The sequence below is a fragment of the Pungitius pungitius genome, chromosome 16 (assembly GCF_949316345.1).
Source record: "Pungitius pungitius chromosome 16, fPunPun2.1, whole genome shotgun sequence".
Lineage (NCBI taxonomy): Eukaryota > Metazoa > Chordata > Actinopteri > Perciformes > Gasterosteidae > Pungitius > Pungitius pungitius.
Window position 1 is genome coordinate 15,540,990 of NC_084915.1, and position 27,584 is coordinate 15,568,573.

The 27,584-nt window shown below is 45.6% G+C and overlaps 1 protein-coding gene across 7 annotated transcripts in view; it reads right to left on the reverse strand.

The window, feature by feature from the left end:
• ncam1a (neural cell adhesion molecule 1a) overlaps positions 1-27,584 on the reverse strand; it is a 165,614-nt gene that overhangs the window by 39,817 nt on the left and 98,213 nt on the right. For 4 of the 7 annotated variants that reach the window (XM_062557985.1, XM_037468120.2, XM_062557984.1 and 1 more), the window contains exons 2-9: positions 13,698-13,772; positions 12,491-12,700; positions 12,238-12,381; positions 9,385-9,522; positions 8,745-8,862; positions 6,513-6,673; positions 5,842-5,984; positions 253-282 (exon numbers count right to left, since the gene is read on the reverse strand). In XM_062557985.1, the coding sequence (XP_062413969.1) occupies positions 253-282; positions 5,842-5,984; positions 6,513-6,673; positions 8,745-8,862; positions 9,385-9,522; positions 12,238-12,381; positions 12,491-12,700; positions 13,698-13,772 (1,019 nt within the window). The remainder of the gene's footprint in view (positions 1-252; positions 283-5,841; positions 5,985-6,512; positions 6,674-8,744; positions 8,863-9,384; positions 9,523-12,237; positions 12,382-12,490; positions 12,701-13,697; positions 13,773-27,584) is intronic. The other 3 variants (XM_037468121.2, XM_037468124.2, XM_037468127.2) reach the window with 1 other exon arrangement.

Genomic DNA, 27,584 nt, shown 5'->3' on the forward strand with positions numbered 1-27,584 from the left:
GCGGTCAACGTCTACTTTTCGAGGTGCCTCGACCAAATCAGACGGGAACCGGTAGATAGACGGGAACGAGTAGATCGAGTTGAACAGGCTACTGGAACTAAGTGGATTAAATGTACTGTGCCGCTTGCTAATGGTCTACAAATGCGGGCTGAATGACACCACGTCTGCTCTGCGTTAAGAAGGGGATGGTCTACCAAGTGAGTTTAAGGCTGCTACCACTAGGGTCAGGCTACCGTGTTTTAGTAGCCATACCTCGTATTTGTCTGGTCGCGTCCAAGAGGCCTAGAAGGAAGACACAGAGGAGCGAGTTAGCTTTGTGCACAATGGATTTACCTGCAGGACACGTGCAATGCATTCATGTCTCGGGGAGCGTACCTGGGATTCTAAACAGTTTTAACTCATCGGCTCAGAAGAAATTGCAGCCAATCATTTTCCAGACGCACACCAGAGTGCATTTTCTACCCTGTGGTTATTTTTTTTCTTCTATTTACATCCATTGGAAAAAAACAGATGGAAATGAACTTAAAAGTGTCTTTGAAATTGCTATGTGAGTCAAGTAATCCATCATTATGAACTTCGTGTCCGCTGTTGTTTGTGCCGAGCAACAGCAATGTAACTTTGATCAAAACTAACGCGGACATAATGCTTACTGTGATAGATTACCCAACAACCAACAACGTTCAGCAACTCGCATTGATTTTCATACCCAAGTGAAACAAATGGAAACCAATGGCTGCCTGAGAGGTAATTTGAACGTCTACTGCACTGCCACAATGCTTTGAGAAAGTGCAGCAGGAACGTGCAATATACATGATTTATGTCCAAGGGGTATCACCACGGATGCATACTGGCATTGTTTGTATACACAATTAGCTTAACCATTGATGAGGATTACAGAGAATTACTTTCACATTGGAGGACACAGAATGATTTTTCCTCCAATTTGTATTTATTACAATTAGGATTCTGTCATGAGTAAATACGAAATATGAGCAATAAGAACATAAGCGATATTAAAACCCCACATTAATTTCAAGGTTTCTTAAACGGGAAAAGGGCTATCAGGAATTCTGGCTTGGCTGTTTTAATGTGGTCAGGGAATTTATACAACTGGACAAAATGCCAGACTGGATTTTCCTTAAGCAGCATGGGGGCTTCCCAGTCAGATATTAATACAAGTGCTGTAATGAGGGAAAATGTGGAGGCACACTGAGAAAAAACAGGGCTTTAAAAAACTAATTTTGAGTGAGCCATTAGATTTATGTAGATTATCCTATTAAGCAGCTTTTTCATCCTGCCCTTCCGTGGTTTTATTAACTCGGTCATGTATGTGCAGACGAGGGGGGAACAGCACACGTATCTCATCAATTAAGTAATGTAAATTCAAATAAGTACATATAATGTATAAAAAAAGAAAAACACGATAGTAATGTTGAAATAACCTCAGTAACACAATCACACTTGAAACCCTTCAGGAGAGAAAATACTTCTTACAAAACAGGCCAATGATGATTGACGATGCAATGAAAACATCTACAACATCTGTGACGGAAAAAGGATCAGCGGGACTTTTAAACGACATCATCGCTGAATCAAAATATGATTTAGACGGCGACGGGTGTGAGGGGGGGGGGGGGTGATCGACTGATAACGTCGTAGAACCGGAGAGAGTCGAAAAATAGGGAAGTTTGTCTCTCTGTGAAAGGAAAGTCGCTCAAATCAGAAATATGATGCTTAATCCAACACCTGTCTGGTCTCATTTAGCATTTTCACATGTCATTGTTTTTCGAAAGCCTGTTATGGCGTAAATGTGCCAAATAAGTATTAGTCCGGACTAAGTAGCCCTGCTACGCTTCTGTTTTTGCAGAATATGGTGTGTGAATGTGCAGAATTAGTGGCACACAACATTCATGACCTGGAGCCTTTAGGCCTCCATGTGAGTAAATTAAGCGATTTTATTGGAGACATTTTCGATTCAGCTTTGGCTAAGAAAAACAATAAGTATGCCCATTCCATTAACTTTATATGCAATGCTGCCTTAATATTTTTCCCATTTAAAGCCTTCCCCGGTGTGGACACAGCATAATATCTATTATTTCTCTTGCTTACGTACCTCCATTGTTATCCAAACACAACACAGCGCCGCACTGCTTCACTGATTGGGTTCTTTATTACCACGAGTCAGCCCCCACATTCGGCAACGCATCCCTGCTGCTGGGAATTCAAAACCCGTGTGTTTTAAGACTTTAACTCATTATTGCTTTTCGCTCTTTCATGAGAGTTGTATGGAAGTAAATCTGTGTCATCGGGGGTTGAAATAAAAAGTTGATTGAATTTCTAGCACTGAATATTTATGCATTGAAATTATGTACCTGAATGTTTTTCAACATTAAAACACCACAAAAAAATTCAACCTTGACACACCAACATCCGGAGGCAACAATATTCAACCCAAAAAAATTCAACCTTGAGACACCAACATCCGGGACACTAAGGAAGAGCAATAGATTCTAGATTCAAGATCAGGAGCGTGCGTCAAGCGAAAGGAGCGAGCACCCAAAACACCTTCGGCTTCGGATTGTATCCATGTCCCATAATAACGGGGCTTTAACTCTTCTTCATGCCATTAGTGTGATTTGTGTCTGTAAGATTCCGTAATAGACAGCTGACATTTGTACATCAACAGACTGTATTGGACATGAACTAAGAGGAAGTTAAACAAGAGCGTACAGCCGCTCAGAATACGCCTCTTCTTCTAGTTGTGAATTTATTTAATGATGCTGAGATCCTTTCGACAAGCTGTTAGCAGTGATTGGCGGAGTTTTGAATCCAGGAACGCGCTTGAGGAGGCACATGAGCTGTTGTATTGTAGTGGGGGCGGGGGGGGGGGGGGGGGCAGCGGCTTTAACGGAGCGTGCAGACGCATAAACCCCACAGGACATGCAGGAATAACCGCAGTAGCGCCGAGTGCGGAAAGTGGTCGGTGGAAGGATCCTTCTTCTGAGCGCCACAAGCTGATCTCAGTTGGGTATTAAGCGGCATTCAAAGTCCACGTAACGTTAAATGAGTCTTCATGGCCATGGGTAAACTTTATTGAGGATCTGGCACAACACAGCGACCTGCTAGTAGCGTCATACATACAGGGATGTACGTCTTAATGCGAGGCTTTAGAATTTATCTCAAAGGGATCCTGTACTGCAAAATAACATTGTGCCACAAAGCAGCTGCGCTACACACTCGGCCAGCCGAGCTCATGAGATTCTGATTTATTTGTATAGTTGTAATAGAGTTTTATATCGTCAGTAGTGAGCAAACGTTTTGGTTCAGGGTGAACATTATATGTTCTTTTATGTATTTCTTCATACGTTGCCACACTGACATAAAGAAGAGTTAAAGCCCCGTTATTATTGGACATGGATACAATCCGAAGCCGAAGGTGTTTTGGGTGCTCGCTCCTTTCGCTTGACGCACGCTCCTGATCTTGAATCTAGAATCTATTGCTCTTCCTTAGTGTCCCGGATGTTGGTGTCTCAAGGTTGAATTTTTTGGGGTTGAATATTGTAACCTCCAGATGTTGGTGTGTCAAGGTTACATCTTTTTGGGTTGAATATTGTAGCCTCCATTTCGAATATTTCAACATTTTATTTTTTTAGGTTGAATTTTTTTGTGGTGTTTTAATGTTGAAAAACATTCAGGTACATAATTTCAATGCATAAATATTCAGTGCTAGAAATTCAATCAACTTTTTATTTCAACCCCCGATGACACAGATTTACTTCCATAGAGTTGTCGACAATTAGACAAATGCAGAATAACACCATCCGCAATCACCCGTATGGATTTTAGCTGGTACCACTTGCAGAGGCGCTGCAGATTGTCATAACCGTCGTCTATTTTTAGTTGGAAGTTGTCATGCCAAGGTAGAACGGTTCATCTCACAGAGACATATCGGACGTTACATAATTCATAACACAGCACCAGCTGAACGCTGCGGGACAGAGCTGTGGAGTAAAGCAGGTCAATATGACCCACATATTGTGCAACTCAGGGTCCTCTGGGACCAAAACAGGACAGATGTTTTAGCTGTGTCGACTTTCTGTGTCTCTAGGAATAGTACACCTATTGTTACATGCATTACATTAGAGAGAGACGGAGAATGCATGAATGCATGAATGTTTGACTTTGTTTGCCTTTGTATTTCATTTGGAACAGCGAGGGCTACGGAAATGGCAATCCCACACCTATTCTGAATCGGGGGGGTTCGATTATTAGCCAGAATGATGTGTCCATCGCAGGGAGACCGACTATGAGCTATGATGGAATATGCTCCTGTTTGTGAAATTCAGAAAATAAGTTTCATTTGATTAGCCAAATCTGTCTTCATTATTTAATTGACAACAATGGCTTTGGGTTGAATTTACTGTGACCTACTTTAGTAAGAAATGTGTATAGTGGGCATGGAAGTGACCCAAAAGACACACAGGTTGACCCCCGATCCTTTCGTTTCCCGGCGACCTGGTAGCTCATTTCTCAAAGTCTAGAACCAGCCGGTAACCCAGGTTACGGGAAACCTCTGCATGAGAAATACACAGCGGCAGAGTGTTATTTAATGTCAGAATATTAAGATGTATTATTCTGTTTGCCGTATCTAATGCGTGCTGAAGCAAGAACCGGATCGTAAGGTGTTCCCGAACCCACAAACCTGCTAGAGGCGAAGAGGTAATTATCTTAATACTGTTTACTGCATTCACAGCAGGAAATTACCCCTCTGAAGTGACTAATCCGTCGACTGCTCACATGATGCGCCTTGTCAGAAAAGACCGTCAAGATGGATTTTTCCAAATTATACCATTTTAATGAGTTGTTAAGAGCATAACAATAGACCTGGGATGAGATTTCCTCCAGTCTGGCAGCTGCTAACAGCTGTGACCAATGAAATGGAGAAAGGGGCCGTATTCGCAGCTCATACGTCTTAAGAAACCTTTTTTCCGTGTTTTATAACCAAAGCTTGAATCCAGCTCCGACGCTCCTGCAGGACATGAAAGGTAGAAAAAAAACGAGGCGATAGCCCAATGCATGACCCAAAATTCATGACCCTTATGTGGCTTTACGTGCAAGGACTTGGTAAGTGTTAAATCGTGTTCATTCTGAGGAACATGGATTATCACAGCAATTAGCAGAGAAGCAATGTGATTTCCAGATAGAGGGGGACTCTCAACACAACACGAATTAAGAACTAATTTCACTCATTTTCTCTTTCTCAAACGCCCTCTCATTTCATTGTCTCTGAATTTCCAACAAGTACATTGTGTACTATTTTCACAGAAATATTCCCTTTTAAATGCTAATGATTAATAGGGAGTTGCATGTACTTGTAACAACGCTGGGGAATAGCAGCCCATGGAAATGCCTGGAAACTGTTTTCACGGCAATCTGCACACTCTCCCCTCTAGCTTTCATGGCGGAGACGTACAAAATCATTGATGCAACTCCTGCAGTACAAAAGTTTAGAGAGAGGTTAGAATCCAAACATTTGAATTTAAAAAAGAGGGAATGGGAAGTTTTGAATGTATGAAGCGCGGCGAGTTCTTTCAGCTGACTGATCCGTGGAAGATAGGAGGTGGGGAGAAGCACCGGTGTCTTCTGAAACCTAAACTCACTGCAAGAAAATGAAAATGTCTCCCTTTCTGAGAGGTTCAAATTCTACAATAAAGATATTCATATCTGTCTCTATTCCCAAAGGTTTGTTTGAAGTTGTTTGTCCAATCTGCATCCGCGTGGTAAAGAACATGTTATGTGATTAAGTGGCGCTGTGTAAAGAAAGGAGCTCGCCACGAGTACCTGCTCTCCTTCGGTGAAGACCGTGTTTTGGAAACTCCAGGAGATGGCGGGTGTGGGGTCGCCCGAGGCCTCACAGGTCAGGGTGACCAGTTCGTCAAACTCCGAGGCGGTCTGGTTGTCCAGATAGGTGATCTTGGGTCTCACTACAAAAGAGGGCAAAAAAACAAGTGTCAGCGAACGGGTCGAACGTAGTCCCCCTTTTTAGCTCTCTTTTGGTCTCCACCCCTTCTTGCGGGGAGAATAAATAACGCACACAATAACGCAGTCCTTTGGTGAAAGGTCGACAAAGCGCGCGGGCGCGGCTTTAAATGGCCGACACATGTTAACATCACCGCGCTCAAGTATAGAGACGCGCTTCAACCGAGTTGTGGCTTCATACCTCATTGACTGATAATGGAGCTGCGAGCACATGATTACACGAGCCTGCTGCAAATTTGCACATGGAGAGGAACTCTAGTGCGATATCTCTCAATGTCCCTAAGGACGGGCTTAATTATTTTTTTTTCAATGGGGCACGCTTTTCACTGTACGCTTCGCGCTGTGCAGCTCCGCACCCGGAGCCACCGGGGAACAGCCGAGGAGGGGTCTACGAGCAAATGTCAACAAGTACCAAAAAAAAGGACCTCTCCCTGGCTCATGCTTTTGTGAGCGAACGGAGCTTCTTCTCTTACCGAACACGTTCAGGCTGACTTCCTGGGATTTCTCGCCCGCCTTGTTCTTGGCGATGCAGGTGTAATCTCCTTCGTCCACTTTCTTGACGCTTTTTATTAACAGCTCCGAACCGTCGTCGCTCAGCGTGTACTTATCGTCGGTTTGAAGGACAACGTTGTTACTGCAGCAAGGGGGGAAAGAAGAAGAAGACGACAAGGCGGGTTTTACATCCCAAGTGTTTGCCCGCAAACGACTTCCTTAACTCGCTGCCCAATGATCGGCTGGTGATTTCCTCTCAGGCAGAGAGTTTGTTTTGCTCCTTCAGCTCGCTCATCTGGGTTTGATGAAACATTTCCTTAAGTCTCACTCCTTGAATGTCCTCTCTGTGTGTGTCTGCCTCGAGTAGCGGCCTTCATGAGTGATTGAAAAACAACAAAACCCCCTGTCCCCCTCCACCCCCCCGGCTCTGTTCTCTCACTGTGTCACCCATGTGTCCTTCGCCTCAACCTCCCTGTCTGCCTCTAGTCAATTCTGTCCAGGAACTTCACCCCCCTCCTCCCCCTCCTCCCCCCCCCACCCCCCCGGGGCCTTCAGCCTCAACACCCACATCACAGTCGTGGCCCAGCTGCATGGCAGACACCATCTGGGTGTCCAACAGTCTCGTTCCTCTCACGTGTGTGAGAAAAGAGCTTCGGCTCCTCTCCGTTGATGGTGACGTGATTGAAATGATGCACCGTGAATATGGAAGTGCATCGAGCCGACAGCTGTAAGATGATGAATGTTGGTTATTTGTACCTGTCAGAGCTTGACAGGTGATCAAGCATCGGTAATTCGTAGTGAGCGAATGGTGCTGATTGTAACCGACGATGATCCATGAACCCGCGCTAGGAAAGTCACAGCCGGTATCCTTCAAAGGCCGAGTTACACACACGATGGTGCTGGAATGTTGAGGGTTAACTGCCACTTGTGACGTGGCGCACCTTATTAATCAACATTTGAAGTATCGCATCAAGTGAGCTTATTAGCAAGAGAAGTTCCATTTCATATTTGCTCAAACCTCAACCTCGAAGCACCTACAGTGTGTTACGGCCACGCCGCGTTTTAACCTAACAAGCGGCGCTATGCAGCCGGGTGCCGATTCACCATCGGTCCGTACGTGCCTGCTACATCGCCACTCCAACCGGATAAAAGTGGAACTCAGTTTAAATGGTGTGTGGGAAGTAATAATACTCGTCAAAGCCTTTTTGCACTTGTAACAGTGGAAGTGCAAGCGTCATATCATCTCTCCCACACAACCAGTTGAAGGCAAGGCCACGGAAATTCCCATTTATGCAGCATTTGCACACTTTACACCATCATCTTCCCGAGATGAACCACGTGCTTTTAGAAATACTTTAACCGGGGTTCAATGTTTACCCAGAAAGGCTGCAAGAAGAAGACAATATCATCTTTACATTACCTGTACCTCAGACTCAATCAGAAAGACAGCCGCTCTGATGGATTAGTGCTAAACCTGAGACGTGCATTTGTGCTTCCAGATTTTGTTAAAGCACCAATTCAAAGGGCCTGTTTAGAGCACAACCAGATACGCATATATTGGAATGATCACAGTGAAGGAAACTATGTTTAAGGAACCAAATAAACATTTCTTTTAGAACTGTGCTTTCAAAGGATTGTGCTTCAGCTATCGGCTGTTGTGTTTGAGTTTCAGAAGTAAAACTATAGTGTTTCTGTGTTCTTTCTGAACTGCATATAATTATTCTTCACACAGACTGAGCTGATGTCTGATAAAAAAAATAATTAAAACTTTCTGCTGTCAACAAGCCGCTCTTTAACATGGCTGCATAGAATGAAATCCGCCACTGTTTGCATTATCTGCCAGCTGCATATTATGTTTTTCATAGTTCACCCAGTATCCTGATGTTCATACAGGTGATAATGTGATCAGTTCCATAATGGAGCCCTGCAATGCAGCCCTCTTGTCCTTAGCCGTGCAGCAAAGCCTGGTCACTACCTTTTCACTGTGTCAAGCAGCTGGAGACAGAAGGCTGACGACATTCACAAAAACGGTCCCACTGATCTCTACACGGCCCTGTGATCCAGCTGCGATCCGCCGCTATGGAGCTACAGCTACACACAATCCTTAAAGGGTCCCTGACACGGTCCGCCGTGAAAGGCAAATGCAAAACTGAAAAAAAACAGGGATTCTTTTTCTCCACCCTTGATCAAAACAGGCCGGTGAAACGACGTACTGTGCCCAGGTGACAGTGGGTTCGGGGAAGCCGTCTGCGTCGCAGGCCAGCAGGGCAGAGCTGGCGATGTCCGCTGTGGCGTTGACCTCTGACAGCCTGGCGCGGATGGTGGGGAGCACTGAAGAAGAAAAAAAAAGATGATGAAAATAGAAAAGTGATGAGCACACGATCACGAGGTGGCGTTCATCTGGGCTGCATCTAGATATACCGTGGAGATAGACTTCAACTAATGGCTTCAGAAAGTGATAAAATCCCTGTTTTGGGACTGCGTGCCGTAATGGACACACGATAATGGGCGTAATGGGTACTTCAGACCCTATTGGTGGACACTTAAGGCAAGGAATAGTCTTTAAATTCAATATTTTCCACACAAAGTGAACACTAAAATGCTCACTTTGTCCGGGCCGTCCATCAAACAGCAAAACATTCGTTTCCAGATAAACAGAAAAACACACGTCAGCCTGGTTCGTGCACCTGCCTGCCGTCCGTGAGATACTGTACCTCCGTGCACACGGCATTTCTCATCTAAGAAAACCTCTTTCTTTTTTTTTACTTCTCGGCGTCGTCATTACAGTACCTTTCGGCTCCTTTTTTTAAGCAACGGGGCAGGCGCGGAGCAGAAGGTGAAAGAGACGCTTACCGTTAACAATGACCTTGATCATCCGGAAATCTATCTCTCCCCGGGCCATGATGCGGGCCTCACAGTTGTACATGCCCTCATCTATCTTCTTGATGCCGCGGATCAGCAGGTGGCCGTTATCCATGATCTTGTATCGCACTGAAAACAGAAATGGCAAAGAGAACAGTTATTTATCGCTCGCCATTCTGTAGATCAAATTTACAAAAAAAAACCCCAGTAAATATAAGAATGTGACACGCATGGATTTCATTATGTAAATATCCTCATTGATTTATGATGTATTTTTCCTCCTTGAAACAAGTTTACTTTTTTTTTTAAATGAACTAAAGCGAAGGTTCAATAAATCAAACGCTTTATTTAAAAGCTCAGGCGGGAAGATGGATATGTGCCTCTTTTTTATTTTTTTATGAAAGTCCCAATTATCCCCGGTCATCAAGCAAAGAGTTGGAGGAAACCAGAGAGCTCTGCGTGGCACCAGACGTATTCCAGCGGCGTTTCTCACCGATCAGAGAGAACCCGACAACGCGTCGCCCCTCTAATTAAACGGGGCCGTAAACACACAGTTTCTCACTAGGTCCATCCAGCACATTATTCAAATCCAGGGCTCGCCGAGAGTTAAAAGCTGGGTCCTCCTCGGCTGTTTTGTTCGTTCGCGTGGCCCGATTTAGCGAAGTACAGCGCGGCTCCAAAAAATTGGTGACCGACCGAGGTTGCGCTCTAAAAGTCACATGATTAAATGTTGATTAGATGTCGGCTATTAGGGGTGTACTCGGTTCAGCGTGGCTCTCGCCGGCCAATTTATGCCTTCTTTTTCCCCCCCCCGGTTCAATTTACCATGTTAGTGCGAACAGCTCCTCGGGCTACCTGAACCAAAGCGTGAACCAAAGAAAGAGTGCTACAAAATCACTCGATGCATATCATTATGTACTGAGTGCTAAAAAGATGTGCCGGTGTGGTGCGGTGAAGGTTTTCTCACATTATTGCACAAACAAATTCCCACTCCACTTTTTGTGCCCCACTCTGAAGCTCTCCACCGGTCACGGAGAATGACCCAAATGTGTTGATGCAGATGTGTAGCCGGGGTTAGTTTGCTTTCATTTTAAGGAGTTCTTCACGTCTGCAGAGCCGCTACTTACAGTGTATTAGACAGAAATAGTTTATTTAAAGTTAGCGCCAACATGCTCGTGACAATATTTAAATCCGGCTCAACCTCGAATGTTAAAAGCATGCGTTATAATACAGGCACATTCTGCATTGTGACGACTTTTACTCCTTACGGTGTATAGTACGTAGCTGCTTTTTGGTTTTTCAATATTATTGTGTTTTCCCCTTTCCACCACTGACTTCCACAATATTTCTATCTATTTGCTGCTTCCTGTATGCATAGAAAGAAGTGTAACAACCTGCATACCTCGTTGATTAAAAGATATTTTAAATCAAGTGCGGTATTTAAGCGGAATGGTGCGCTCCATTTCACGGACCGGCTGTTAATCTCTGCTACTTCGACACATGACAATGCAGTTGTGTTGGGAGGTTAAACAATGCACCATGCAGCACACTGCTGTGAGGGGGGGGATATTACACAAGCTGTTTTTTTCAGTTTTGGTCACAATTAGTGGTTTTCTCCAGTGGAAAAACACATTCCTTGACTAGACTCCAAGAGTACAGGCGGGCTGAGCACCACAGTGTGGTGACTGCAGGCTCTCCAGCGGTCACCAGAGGAGGGGTTAGTGAAAGGTTAAAATAGACCCGGACCAAGCTCCACCTCAGTCCTTACACAGCAGATTCTAGCTTTATTTCAACTCTTTAAAAGGTCAAATGCTGCCTGAAGGTGAAATCATTCACAACATTTCAACAGCGGTTAAATTAGTTTATGATGTTGATTCAAGGCAGCTAAAACATTTATGAATATATGTGAATCATCTCCGTAGAATCCTCTTCCTCGCCACCAATCCCTCGTACAGTTTATTTTGTGTTTCATTATTTCTCCACGACAGATACCTTGGTTCTCTTTCACACCTCGTAATGTGTTTACCGGCAAAGTAACAATCGTGTAGGGGGGAGGGGGGGGTAGGGGGGGGTGATAACGCGGGCCGCTTTGAGAAGGTCCTTTGGATGTGTGATGTTTTCTGTCGCAATTGGAACACGTTACAAGGGGCTGTAAATCAAAGCGGGTCCTATAGCTCGTCGTGATAGCGACGCCCCGTGAGCCCGAAGGCACGGGGCGTGTGATGGAGACGCTTGGTGGATTCTACCTTTTAACGGTGCACGTACAGGAAAGGGCGAACCCGGCGATGCAACGATGAGGACAGCTAAACAAACCGTCCAAAAAGCGCCTAATATATATAAAGTAATAATAAGTGTTAAACAAATAGAACTCAGTCAGAGGAAAACTGATGGAAAAATAGATAGATAGTTCCAGAACGCACTTTATTCCTGCACTACGTTGTCTGCCGTCATGCACCAGCCGCCAAGTCAAATTGCATGTATGTCCGACATATTATGGCAATAAACCATTCCTGATTCCTGATTTTATTGTGACGGACAGCAGTCGCAGACAGAAATGACATTGTTAGCCCTCCTCTTGTCCTTCCGCTTTTCTCTACCGTTTTTCAGATTCTTTTTTTCGGGCCGCAGAGTGCTTATCCCTCTATTTGTAGAACTTAAAAGTCCAATCTGTCCACATATACCCTGTCCAATACCCACTTCGTGCTAGGCCAAACAAATATGGTTTTCCATGAAATCGCCCCGACTGACGCTGACGTTGGCGCTCAGCATTGGTAGGAGGGTCCGGCGGCTGCACAAAGCGGCTCGAGCACTTTTTAAAACGGCCTCGTTTTGGGCCGGGCTCACCGTCCTTGGCCACCTGGATCCTGGAGCCCTTGTGCTTCCAGATGATGGTGGGCGGCGGCGAGCTGACCACGTCGCAGACGATGTCGGCGTCGTCGCCCTCGTTGAACTCCTGTGGGCTGGGGGCGCTGTCGAAGGTGATCTTTTCTGTAGAGAGACGTGAGCCGACGTACTAAAAATCCAACAGAGCAGCACAACCAGGCACCTCATCTCTTATTAACGTCTGGTCGGTTCTAATAGTAATAAAAAAACTCACGGAAGATCTTCACTTGGACCGTGGCCTGGGCCTCCTTGTCCCCGCTCCTCGCCACGCACTTGTAGATGCCGGCGCTGTCCACGTTGGCGTGGTATATGGTGAGCGTCGCCGTGGCTTCGTCGGTGCGGCTCACGATGACGTCCGGCCTGTTGGGGAGGATCTTCTCGCCGCTGGGGGAGAACCAGTCGATGTCTTTGGCGTCTCCGACCACTGAAACGCGGAGAAGGCGCACGAGAAGTGGGAAGCTGCTGGGAGTGATGTGGATATCTTTTCGTTCCGTTTACTTTGCTGTGTTAGCTATTTGCGATTGGAACTCAAACATTGATATATAGAGTTTATTATCTTTATTTTTAAATTAATGGATTCAGGCAAAAACTCTGCGCTCGCTTACTGAACAGTGAGAAAACCTAAATTGGACTAAAAAATAAAAGATGAAACAGAAATTGTCATCCCAAGCGGATGAAACGAGAATTATTTTGTCCAACAAAGGTTTGGAAAATATTATTGTCGAATCAAAGCCCGTCTCGTCTTATCAAGCCCCGACTAGATATACCAACAGAAACATGAAAAAAGGCTAGCATGAATTATTTCTGTTGGCTCACTAGGACAGAAGATATTTCGATACGAGGCAGCCTCAGCTAACAGAAAGATAGAGATCTGTGTGCATTATACGCATATACATCATATAAAGTGGTACAATTCAGTTACAGTTACTCATTTTAAAGTGGTCAGTGGCCCAAACCAACTTTACTGGTGAATAATTCCATGTCTATCTCAATAGTTACATCCAATTTGCTTCTATAATTTGGGTGAACTGAACCGTTATTGTGATGTCCCCCCCCCGCAGTTGTATAATAACTGCGACCTGGTGACCGGCGTGATGTTAATCATATACCAAATAGTCCAGATGTCAGACGAGTGACCCACCAAATGCAGATTGCAACGCGTTCAGTGGAGCGTCCAACACCTCCGTCTCATTATCGGCTCGGACTGCGTCTCTCTCCCACCTCTCCTCGGCCCCTCCGCCTACCTGACTGTAGATCATAACTTCCCCTCTTCATGCATCCGTGTCTTTTGGTCATCTAATCAGCCACCATTATTCAAGCTTTTGTCAGACGATACCAAATGAACAGTTACCGCGTATCGCCACGTAGGGGTGGGGGTGGGGGGTAAATCTGCAGCGAGGCATGCTTGAGGTCAGGCTTACCTTCGCAGAGGAAGAACTTGGACTCTCCTACGCTGATCTCTCCTTGTGTTGGAGTGATTTGCACCTGGATGGCAGCTGGGAAAGAAGAGAATACACGTTGGAGGGGGAGTGGTGACACGCCGGAGCAAAGCGCAACAAGGAAAGGCTCCAACTCAAAATTGCTTTGCCTGCTCGAAAAGAAAAAAACATTATTTTTCTTCGCATTCCCCGTATGAATGAAACTCCGGGATTGAAATGCCTTTGGTCACTAGAGTGCAACATCTCCATGTGCAGGTGGGTGATGAGTCTAGATTTTTCTCCAAGGCCAGTGTTGAAACACTCTGGCTGTGAGTTGATTTGCGGCTCACGGATCCATTCAGCTGTGCATTTTACCACCACGTTTTAAAGCGCGACTGTTTTGGAGACCTCCATTTTCCTGATACTCCCCTCACATTTTCTTTTAATCACGTCCTCTCGGTTTTTCGGGGTCGACGTTAAGCCGCTCGTGTTTGTTATACAAACCAGAGCAGAAGGAAGCAAAATAAATAAGCTAGCCAACACGTGGCATATTATATTGACAATGATTAAGTTCCTGAGAATGAGGTCTAAAATGTCACACACTAATTACCAAAGTAATTGCTATGGGGTAAGATGATCTTCAGTCCTAGGAGGCAATCATCAGTACATCAGCAACACTATCTCAACATGTGTGTTTGTGATAGTTCTTCTCGGAGCTTTCTCGTGCTCTTTTTACCCAAACTCTGCTTCTCTAAGAGGCACGATGCCGTAAATCAGAACACGCACTTCATCTCCCAGCTTCAGCTAAAGCTGCTGCTGTGACGACGAGAAACACCTGGTGTTTGTTCCTTCCTGCGTGCTAACCACTTCAAATTCAAAACCCTCTTGCATATTTATTAATGAAAAGTGTAATCATTTTCACAAGCTTAATCAGGGAACCGTCACCTGCACCTGTACGTCAGACTGAAATGGAAGGAATTCAAAAAGAAACGCCATTAAGTTCAAGTCTCCCTTCGGCGATGCGCAGCATGTGAGGGAGGCAGAACGCCGCTGAATTGCGAGCCGGAGCTTGACGGGAGGAGCCCCGCCCCCCCCCGCCCCGCCGGGCCTGCAGCACGTCGCCACTTCAGACAATTGATTGAGTCAGTCTGAGCCCAATTCTCCCCAGGAGATTCATGGGATTCATGAGACGGGTCAGCCAGCCGCCATCACCGGGCCGGGGTGGTGTTTGATGAAAGGGACAGGTTCCATCGCCATAGAAACGCAGCCACGGACGAGGAGGGTGGCCTTCAGTGGTCGACAGGGAAACGTGGTAAACGTGTAATCCACCCGGTCGAGGGTAGCGTCAGATATAGACCTTTACTATTGCTATAAATATTCGCCGTGAAAATACTCGACTCGGTCAAGCAGTTGAAGAAATAATGCTTTGCCGTCACATGAAATGAACTGGTCCCTCGTTCCATTTGCAAAACCAGTGGCCCCAGTGTGTTTACTTGCACGAGCCAGAAGGCTCAAAAGGCAACAACATATCCATTTTCTCACAGATAACGTGCTGCAAACCCCAGCCACGCGTCCTAAGACTAAGACAACTGGCCCGAAATCAACTGATCGTATCTGCAACACTGGAGACAACAAAAAAAAAAGGAGTTCAGGCGCTGCGGGAAAGACGCGTTTCCTCGGCGCGTTGCCTCTAAATGGCCACTTGTGCAGCGGCGTTGAGTCTCACGTGTCACGAGTCTCAAGTGTTAGTTTGGGTCCCTGCTGGGTGAAGCAGATGCAAGGTTTCATTATTTTGTCTCAGTTCTTCTGTTCAGATAAAAATCCTGTTAGGGAAACTCTAGTGAAAAACACCCTCTCTCTAGACGGGGTTATTATACAATCATGTAAATTAAGACCACGTTTTAAATCGTATTCGGTGTTCATTACTTTAGAAGAAACTTAATCCCGGCTCAATGGACAAATACATTTGTTCTACGCTTTGTGTGATTTTGCTTAGTTCCCCCCCCAGAAACTCTGTTAATAAGTCGGGAGTATTATTTCATTATTTCTGACTGCCGCACAAGGTGTTAATGAAATGCTCAAATAAAGTGACAAAGAGATAAAGGGACTCTGATATTTAGCAATTTATTAGTGTTATCCATGAGCATAACGTTGGGTTTGGACTTTGTAAGCTTCTGTGTCTGTCATCCTTTAAGGTTTTCATCAAATCTCTGAATTTAAGAAAGGCGCTACCGTCCTTTCACAATTCGTACAAAAAAGGCGTCTGGCAGCGAAGCAGATGAAGGTGAGTGTGTTGGCGCAGTGAGGAGAGTCCTGGGATGAAGGATGAAGCGGATGTCTGTGCAGTCACGTGGCCACTGTTCAAGACACCGATCTCACATTATCTCCTCTCTAAAGCCTCCCTGAGACTTTTTTTTGGGGCAGATCATTAAATCTGACCCGTTGGGAGCGTTTACCACAAACTCACCATTCCATTAAGGCGAGCAGCACCATCACAGTGTCACCCTTCGAGACCCTTGAGGACGCTGGCCATCGTTAGGTTGGAAGGTTAGTGGCACCACAGGTACTCGTCTTTAATGGGACCGCCAGAAATGTCTCAATAGTAGAGAAACCGTCTGTCTGTTCGGCAGTAACTGGCTTTAATATACACACATATTACTGAAAAAAAACTAATTTGTCATTATAGTATGTTTTGACCAATGTTTGTGTCCCGTTTTCTCAAAATAAACATACAACCCAAATCACAATCTTTTACTCCTTTGTACACACCACCAATATACTTTAAATGTATTTATGTATGAGTGAAATATCCCGGTGAGAAAGGAGACCACGCGAGAGTCAGAGGTGGAACACTGCAGGCAGCCGCTGAGGTGCGGACAACAACACAAACAGCAATCTGCTCGGCTCTTGACACGCATCATGCTAACGAGCCGACTTGGACGCAACGGATCTATAGCCACACCGTAGAGGTCCACACGTTGCGCTTTAACTTGTTCACCGAGGAGGATGTTGTGTGTGTGCGCTCGGCGGCTCGTAGACTTGCGGCGCCGCGTGACTCATGTTCAAAGCGCAAAAAACTGTGTGAAACCAGAGACGGAAAAGTGTGCAGAACAAAAAAACAAGACGAGTAAGAGGCCACGGGAACAAAAGACAGCAGAGGTCATTTCACTGCATCCGAGATGGCCTCCCACAGTGTTTACCTGCAGGTTCCTCCTCACAGGTGCCCGCTTTCTCTCTAATATCCCCTCACAAGCCCCGACGTCCACAAAACGGTGAATAAGGCTTTTCACCAGTTTGACACTGAGAAGGCCAGTGGCCCGGGGTTTTAAGAAATAAAGAGGCGACGGTCCCAAACACCAAGAGACGAAGCAGGGAACCGACAACCCCCTCGTTTCTGGGCTCACGTTTCACAAACATTCGGGGCAACAGGGTTCAGATTGAATCACACTGGTATTGAAACAAAGAGGAGGAGGTTTTTTTATTATTATACTGACATAGACCTCCGTACATAGACACACACACACACACACACACACACACACAGGCTCGCCAGAGGATTGATTATTCAAGTTAATAATTTGACAAAGTTTGGAGAGAAGTTAGACATTCAAAGCTACTTTTAAAGCCCAGAAGCGACATTGTCTTAATACATTGATAATCCCTCAACACTTTGAAGCCCAGACGCTTAAAGGCTTTTAACAACAATAAGACTAAGAGCTCAGAGGATGTTATTCTGCAGCGAGAGAGAACTGTGACCTTTGCACCCCTGGAACGGTAAACAGCCTCTCAGCATGGACCACGCACAGGCCCCTTGTCCCCCATCACCTCTTGCAAAGCACACCGTCAGAAAGTGGTCGGAGAGCGGCAGCGTTGAACCCCCCCCCGTCTTGAGCGGAGGGGAGGTTTGCATACCTAATTGGGGCCTGGCAGACGGCGGTGACTGGCTCGATTACAGCAGTCAGCTGTTGGTGCTTAACATTCAAGTCATGTCGGCGCGAGCACACACTACGCAGGGTCCAGACGGCCCCGGAGCAGAGCAACGCTGGGGAGGCACGCGAAAGCCAGCACGGACACGATGTGAGGATTTACTGTACGGCTCACTATTCTCTGCCGTGCACAGGATGTCTAAACAGTGCTCTCCTCTCTTCATGAGGTATAAATGGATGCTATTGCATTTTATGTACATGTTCTCCAGCATTTATGCAATTATTTGACATTCGGAAGAAGGGAAGATGGGGGGGAGAATATGTTTGCAACATTCTGAAATAACTGCAAGCAATGCAGAAGCATTTGCTTTTCTTTGAGATCTGCAAGCTTGCAAATCTCAGGCGCATGAAGAGGGGCGTCTGCCAAAGGTGAAAAGCCTGCATTTAAAATGCACGCATGCTGCATGTTGTTTGCAATCAAACGGGGAACAATAGTTGCCGTTGTGTGGTTGCTTCTCGAGCTGAAACTGAGCAGTGGGATGAAGCCTTCCCTGAAACCGGGTGGAGTCCGATCTATAAAGCGGCATTCTCTCCAACAAAATTAAAGGCGCTGTAATGTGGGGACAGTAACGCACGACGTGGCGTTAATGTGGTTTATAGCTGGATCTCCAGATCTCTGAGGAATCGTTCTTACAAATCCAAAGAGAAGAAGAAAAAAAAAAAACGCTAGGACCGCACTGAATATGCGATAGAAACGGTTATTCTCTTCTCATGTATTGGATTGTGTGAGACCTCTCTCTGAGTAGTGACTGAAAAGCATTCAAGCAGATTCCTTCACCCTTTCAGTGGCTTATAACCTCTCCACTCAGTTCCTCACGTCGTGTGGAGCTTTAGGCACAAACTGTCCTCTGAGCTGAATGGATCCGTAGATCCAGCAGCGCCGACATCAGAGCAGATCGGGCGCGATGGGGAAAACACGGGGAGGAAGGCGCCGTGGGTCAACTGGGTCGGCACAATGTCTATATTAGCGACGCAAAATAAAAGCAATGTTGTCAATCACCCCCCGAACACATGACGACCACACCATGTGTTCTCCATAATGGCTCCCTATTCACACTACAGCTGCTCTTTCCAAACGATTTCTAAAAAATGCCAATCAAGTACATTGATCCCAGCAAGTTGAAAGCATCATGTGCATAACGGACCACAGCGGACCATCACCTCTTTTTGATCTTCTCCGGGGGGGATCAAAATATCTGTAATTTTGGATCACTTTTTTTTTGCCAGGGATAGAACTCGTGTTTTTTTTATCTTTAATGCGTTTGAAGTCAACACAAAAATTCAAACCCGCACAAACATGTATGAACTAATCAAAAGATCAAAAGCGTCTTGTTTTGTACCTGGCTGAAAGATTTCTGCTCCAGATATCCTCAAAGTTTGATTTTAAAAATACACTTTGACATGTCAAAACCCCAAAATGGAAGAGAAGAGATGACTAGTAGGGACTAGTAAGACTTCACTGAATCAATAGAACATTACAAAAAATAAATCATCCATGGAGATGCTGCCTTGTCTTCACTTTAATGGTGGCCTGCATTATAGCACTTGGCTCCTGTTGCTCAAAGTGTCTCTTTTCAAAAGTCACCACCTGTTTTTTGTTGTTGTTTTTTTTAAAGGAAATTCCTTTCCAGGGAAACCGTGAATAGCTGTTGGCCTCCTTACAAAAGTAACTCTTACAATTATGAGTTTTCAATTCGGCGGTTTTAAAGATAAATTAGCCTTTCAGGAGAGCATTGAAACTGTCTCCTCCACTTATCATTAACCTGCCGCACTTGCGAGACACTGCACAAGGCAGCGAGCAGCCGTTTTCCATGTGCTGTGTGTGTGTGTGTGTGTGTGTGGGGGTGGGTGTCAGGCTTTAATCAAATTGACATGGACGTGTCAGCCACTAAGCTGCTTCTCTTCACATCTCTCAGTCATTTCACCACCACAGCTTTGTCAGGATTACAGTTGTTACCATCACCCCCCCTCCCAAACGCCACCACTTCAGTTGTCATCCAGGCGAGCGCATTACAGCTGAAGAGGAAAGAATCCAGAAATGAACCCTTTTGAGTCCTTTTTTTTCTTCTTTTTCCACATTGTAAAAAGTTTGAGCCTCATATTTACGTACTCCGCTTGACGCAAACAAATGTGCGGTCATACTTCATCCCCTCCAAATAAACAACTCCCTGACACAGTTCCAATAGCTGCTGCTATCCTAAATATCATTAATATGTGGATATTTAACACGGGCACAACAGTGAAATGTCCTTTTTTGGTCCTCGGCTGATTTGAGCCTCCTCATTCTGACAGCACGTAATTACCAAACCTTGAGACAATGCCGAAAGAGAGCTAAAAGCCTGGAAAGGGCAGCAGGCGGCGGAAAAGGGAGAAAAAAGAAAAAACACTGTGAATAAATTACATTTAAAAAACCAATCGGCGAAGATTACAAAACAAAAGGCAAAGATCTAAAGTCTAAAGATTCATAAAGCCGCAACGCTCAGAGGGACCTTGTGGCACGTTGAGAATGTTACGTTTTGGGTTTTTTTGGTCTTATTTGTTAGAACGGAAGGACCTTAGAGTATTTGGAATTAAAGACAAGGGTTCAACAGGGTCAAATATGATCAGATATTGAGTATAAGTGAACATTTTGGTTGAGGAAAAAAAAAGAAAAAAAAACGCAGAGAGACCACAAACTTCCAAGTCAAAGGTCGTGGAAATCAAAATATTAGTTGGATGGAAATGTTAAAGCATCCTCCGGGAAGTACGAAAAAGCTTTCACAATCCCAGTGTTTTGCTTTGAGCCGGATTTTCGGATGTAGCCGTTTAGCTACTGGTGCTAAAATCTATTTATCTTATCCTGCATAATATGCCGTTAATAAATAACCTATAAATACTCTCAAAGGCTTTCATTTATTTATTCTCTTTAAAATTCCGAACCCATTGAACTTCTGTGCCAGAGCAGATGGCAAAACAGTATTTTCAAGTCATTTCAAGCAGGTCGGACAGTATGCCTCAGCTCCCATCGATTAACTTCCTGCAGGGCCTGTCAGTCACAAGGTCAGATCCCCTGGTACGTTCTAATTAACTGAAATACTACTGAGGCCGAGCTATCACTTGGAGAGAGAACATCTTGTGTTTTAGATCAACTGAAAAAAATGTAATATTAATGGTATTTATGGTTTTTAGAATTCATGGATTGTTACCAAAACTTATGTTAGTAACCCCCCCCCCAGGTAAATGGAGACACCACGGACTGATATTCTCCATCACCCTTTAACATCCGATTCTTCTTAAGGTCCAGTATCTTCCATATTATCTCTTTGTATGCTGACAGGACATTGAGAGGGAAATAGCCTGTCTGCACCCTTAATTAACTAATGAGGCCAAAGGTGCGGAGTCTGGGCCCCATCCTCTTTTCTTAGTTTGACCCTGAGGTGCCCCCCCCCCCTGCATCTCAGCGAGCTGATAATCACTGCGCGGCTACACAACGCTCCCCGGCACACTAATGGTCAACACAACGCACGGCACGCACAGCGGCAGTCAGCGTATATCTTTTTTTTTTTTTACAGAGATCTTTTCCACACACATCGGGCCAGTGTTGAGCTGTCCACTTGTTACTTTCCTGGTCTTGCTCACAGCGGGTCTGCTGTATACACGGGGGACCTTTGAATAAACCTCACGCCGATGCAGTGTTTAGAGAGAGGCCCGTGTGTGAGGCCTCTGGCGTTTTCCGCTGCACGACACACCTAAGGTCGTTGCCTCTTCAGACGAGGTTCATTTTTGCAGCCAATACATGCGGCAGAGAACAAAACGGCCCTGTCCAAAACCAAAAGGCTCCTCGATAATATGGATGTGCCATTTGCGTTTCGTGACAATGGGACTGTAATGATGCGAATTCCTTAAAGTTGCGCTCATCGATCGCTTGACTGCGGGGGCAGAGAAAACCTCCTGGGTGGAAATCATACAAGGTTTTACTGACTTCTGTGTCCAAATAACACGTGTAGTCCCGATATCTACTCTGTTTGAGCTCAGTGAGGGAGAAAGAAGGGTCACGTGCTCCTGAGGGCAACTGTAGACCCGCAGTAGGTGTCTCTGTCACATCGATTAGGGTCATTCGACGCCGTGATTATTCCTTCACCGTTGACGCGTGATGATCCAAAACAAGTTTCATTAAAAGCTTTCCTAAAGTGTCCGAGGAGCTGCCCGCAGTGTCGTCCTTCACCGGGCCGGAGGACTCATCGGAATTGTTGACACTGGCCAAATTACCCGAGAGGGATGTTTGGCAGCGAGTGGCTTCAGATAAACCTCCTGAAATGGAGTCAGTCAGTGAGCCTCCGAAGGGGGGGTCAGCTACGTGGCTCGGGTCGACGAGCGGAGGAGGAGGAGCGGAGTGAAGCTGCAGGGAGCACAGCTTTCCACCTCCTGCCAGAGTTCAGAGGAAGACGCGGCGTCTGAGCTGAAGGAGTTCCTGGTGGACCTGCGTGATTTGGTTCTGGGTTTTTGCCGCCGGAGTCAAACCGATGACAGGCCTTAAGAATAACTAAAGAGAAATAGCCTCGCTGAGGGTGTTGTTTGCTTACGCAAGGCATACATCACTTAGTCAAGACCGTTTTTGGAGATAAATAAAAAAACAGTGAAAGGTTTCTTGGAGTGAATTAGATGATCTAGTTTGGTTGGAAAGCTAATTTCCGATTTATTAGCCATTCCAAAAGATCTGTAAAACCACTTAACTTGAATAAAATCTCCTAAATTAAAGTAATAGTAACCAACATTTGGAAATCCAGGCCCCTGACTTTGCACAGTTCAATTTTATGCATGTTTGATAATTATTGTTCAAGTCTCTCCTGATTAAACTCCTAGTTGCTGCTACAGCAAAGTCTATCTTGACCAAATATGTTGTATAGCACATAAGGACAAGCAGGAATATCTGTCTTTTTCCACTTTATGACACAGAGTTCAAGTAGAACAGTTCATATTAGAAAGCAGGTAGTCCAGTGCTTCGGTTATCCCTGTCCTTAATCTTTAAAACCACTTGTGTACACACATATGTATGTGCGTGTGTGTGTGTGTGTTGAGCAGTTTAACCTGTGGTGGAGGAGGGGGGATAAAATGTAGTGTGCGTCTCACTGAACCCAAACTGAGCCAGCCGTACGGATTGGATACGGCACAATCCATGAACAGAGGGCTGACCTTAAATCCAATTGAATCCTTTGCAATGGCTTTACAGCCCTCTGCTTTGCAGTTCTCTGCTTATTCCTCACAGGACCAGAGACGCCTCTCAGTAAGCGCGTTGGAGCGCCACCCCCCCCCCCACCCCAAAAGAGACGCTCGCTCACGCCGCAGCGACTGATTTAAGGGGCAGACATTAAGGAGCAGAAACCCCAAACCACCGCGACGGGGTTCTGGATTTATAATTGATGGGTATTTCACACTGGCTGCTCGAGATAGAAGCTTCCAGCTGTAAACGGAAGCTTCCGGGCCGACAGCTCCGCCACCAAAACACAGACATTCATCTCGAATAATCCCGCGCCCATCCCTGACGCTACATCAAAGAGTTTCGGGCCTCGCAACTTTCTCTCGTGACCTTTCCCGGACCCTTTTGCCGTCCATCACCCCCGAGCAGAGCGGTGATACCGATCCCCCCCCCCACATCCCCCCTCGAAAGACGACTCCTCCATTCCCGCAAAACCGAGGCACCGTCTATCACTTACAAACAGCTGGACATCTTTCAGCTGCAATCCAGCTCACCGCTCGGTGCTGAGCTCCCCGCGGCGTGTTTGTAATCTCCATCAAAGACGACCCGCCCGAAAGACCACCTTGTGAGGCGGTAGGGAGGGTCCGCTGCTGCGAACAGATTCAGGAACCGGCTAGAAAATGATTTACGAAACAGCATTGTTGAAATCAAAATGAAAAAAAACCGTTGGAAAAAAGGTTTATGTTAAAACTACACAGATGACAGTATTTCACTAAATGCTGCATCGGATAAAAATAATCAGAAATGAGTTGTCAATAACTGAAACATGTCAAATGTAGAGTATTTTGGTAAACAGACCCCATCACATGGGGACACTCACACACGGATGGCAGAGGGCGCCACTAATGCTCGTTCACACAACGCTGGCCAAACCGCGTATCCTTCCCAAGGACACTAGCCCTAAACCGTGTATCCTTCCCAAGGACACTAACCCTAACCCGTGTATCCTTCCCAAGGACACTAGCCCTAAACCGTGTATCCTTCCCAAGACACTAACCCTAACCCGTGTATCCTTCCCAAGGACACTAGCCCTAAACCGTGTATCCTTCCCAAGGACACTAACCCTAAACCGTGTATCCTTCCCAAAGACACTAACCGTAAACCGTGTATCCTTCCCAAGGACACTAACCCTAAACCGTGTATCCTTCCCAAGGACACTAACCCTAACCCTAACCCTCATGCAGAGCTGGGGATCGAGGAAGGAAATTGATGAAAAGAAATCTAGGCACCCACAACGTGTCGTGTTGGGTATCGCCTGCAGATAACAACACACACATATATATATATATATATATATATCCATATACTGTGTATGTCACACCTCAATGATGGTATTGAGTCAAGTTTCTCGTTGTTTCATTCAAGCGAACCATAAATTTACTTTTTTTCTCGAAACAAGCCACATTCTTAAGTCACACGTTGCCATGGCTCTGGATAATCTCTCATTGCTTTTTCCGCAAAGTGCAAAACACATTTTTGCAAACCTGCGAAGTGCCTCCATCATCTTTGCATCCATTTATGCATGTTCCCAGCGCTTAAATCCTCAACAAGTGAGGCGCATAATCCCAGCCTCGTGCGCGAGGAAATGCAAATGTGGATTGTGGCATTATTGATCGTTTTCTGACAGCGTGAATACAAAAAAAAAAAAAAAAAGACACGCAGTGACACTGAAAAGTGAACAATGCGTTCTTAAAAGTACAGTAGGCCAACTGTTTAACATTGAGAACGTCAAGGTCATCAAGAGAAATGTGAAATATTTTTGAAATGAAGTAGCAGGACACACTAAAGCGTGTCATCGAGAGCCACTTTTGAAAACACCGCACGACCATGATGCCTCACATCGTTGTCCGCATTGACCGCGATGACACAATACTTCGAATCACCGCTCTGAACGGTGCATCCCTCATTGAAGCGGTTCAAAGGTTCTGAATTATCCCGCCGAACAAAGTAGCACGATGAACTTAAGCTTGTTAACGCCATTGACAACTGAACTGAATGGAACTGTATCAAGAGCATTAGCGCCATGTCAACGTCATTAGCCATGCAGCGGCACTTAACATTTGTATAATCAGTGTGGCCGCAGCACTTTATTCCCACCATTATTATCCAGAGACATTCTCGCAGAATGCTTCGGCCTTAAAATAAACTCGGCAGGAGAAGTGGAACATGTATTCACCATGAAATATATGCTAACTCATTTATGACAGCGCTTTAAGCGCATTAGAGCATATTTCCTAGTTCTAACCCCCCCCCCCCCCCCAAGATCATTCCATCCTCTTTATCAGCCAATACATTAGTCTGGTTCAAGTATGATTATGAAAGCTGGAAACGCCAAACTCCCACAGTCAGATGGTGGTGTTTGAACCCGAGTGGACGGCTGTTATATAAACAGGCGGCGAGGCAGGACAGACTGAATGGATGGTTTGTGTGCGTGTCTGGTGAGGAAAACGTGTGATCTGCAAGTTATCTGCCAGGTCTAGAGACATGGAGAGGGGGGGGGGGGGCGGGGGGGGGAGGAGGCGCTGTGAATCCCCACATTCAATCTAGAGAGATTTTGCTCAGACAGGTCCCATTTTAATTGGATTTCTGTGTCCAATTCTTCCTGGAATAAATCTTCCTCAAAAGGGACACCTGATCTGACACCCATCGCCGTCAACAAAGGCCACAGAACCATCGATTAAAAGCTGATAGCTCTCCCCTTTTCTTCAGTTTCCTGAGACTGCCTCGGGTCTAATGCAAAAAGGAATATGGTGGCTTTTTTTAAGTCCTCTTCATTTGGCCTGTGGTAGAACTGTGTTCTCAAAAAACATATGAGACATGTTGGAGCTAATTTATTAATTGCTTTAATTTGATTTGAAAATCCATTATTGTTCACCTTATTGTCATCATTTTCCCTCTGTGCAAGGATAGGATGCACACGCAATCGAGTGGTCCCTCAAGGAGGCTTTAGGATCGGTGGATTGATACCCCACAAATCGATACCTTGACACACAAACGCTATCTGCCGTTATTAAATGTGTCATACAATAGTTCAAATGAAGGTCGAGTCCCAGGACGGGAGTGGCCCGGGCAGGCGGGACGAAGGGTCCATCGATTGTTCTCCCGGACCTTAAATGAAGGTCGAGTTCGAAGGCGGGCGTGGTTCGACCTCGGGCGTTTGGAAGCATTGCCCACACACCTTTTTTGGTCTGATTGCTGTTGTGTTTCCACCGCGAGACGGTCTCTCATTGCAAAACCCCCGATATGCTCTAGAAGTCAGTTACTATTCTGCTTTCTGCTGAAACAGGACATGCAGTCCAACCCACAAGGGTGGTGTTCATATGATGTCTGAGCCGATTTGTGGAGGGAAGCGCCACATCACTCAAATGATGCGTTATTCACCTGAGTTAATTACTGTGTTTAGTATTAATGGCTCCGTTCTACAGTCAAAGACCAGAGAAGGGGCTGTGAATGCTCAGCACCTGTTGCTAATTGTAATAATTACAGACAATGGATGAAAAATAATAGTCTTTAAATAAATGTAGATATCAACTTAGCAGTATCGCATATGCTATCGGCGTAGCATACGGGGTGTAGTCACATTAAAACAAGCTATATGGGACGATGTTTCGTTTACAGCAGGAGTGACTATTCCCGCAGACACCTCGACGACAGGATGAAAGGCGTCAACGGCTCAACCCGAGCTGCCTAACATCAGAGAGGGTTGCCAACGTCGAAGGAGACATACCTGGAGCCCAACAACAACAACAACAACAACAACAGGACGGGCAGCAAGTCCTTGTCTCCTGTAGTACGTTATCGCGCTCATACAGTCACAAGACAAACGGGTCACCGTGACCTTGACTGCAGCGTCATGTACTGCATGAAGCCTTTTACACCCTTTGGTCTGCATGACACAGTCTGCTTAAACATGAATATCAATGAGGAGAGGCAACCTGAGCATCTATTCCAGTGTTGAACCAGAACCCCGCAGTCTATTGACATTATATAAGTGTCCATGGCTGGTTTTTTTTTTATGGAAGCTATATATGAATGCAGAGAATGGAGCTTTTTTTTTTTTTGGAGGAGTTTCAAAAGATATTTCCGCTACTTTTCTGAAGGCGCAGGCGTTGTGAGGAATTAACAGTGGAGGGTGATATGAATGTTAAAAGTCTGTCCTTTAAATTCAGGCGAAGCAGAAAAACCCTTAAATGTCACCGTCGGGGGGATTCAAAAGGACGAGGAACGCGAGCTCAACTATGGCCATTGTTGTTGTTGTTGTTGTTTTTCTATAAGTCATCCAATCAGAATGCACGGGACATAACTGCGCTTTGTTCCACGTTTTCCAAACCCTCGTCGGATCACGCCGGTCGCACTGCGGCTCTCACGTTTTCCACGCGCAAAATGCGCGCACGGCTTACTTCCGATCGAGAAGAAAAAATTTTTAAAAATGAGACAAGCGCAACCAGGGCCTGTGGGACTTGGAGAACAAACAAACCGACGTGGCGAGCGATTGAAATCAGATACCTGCATCATCGCACCACATCTTCTTCTTTTTCCTCGCTGCAAGTATCCCATGGTGAAGTTTTCCGTGGCTGGTTTGGTCCTAATGACACACTTGGCATACTGATGATTCCCGTCCGCATTCCCGCCGCCTCCAACAGAGGGGGGGGGGGGGGGGATGTGCCG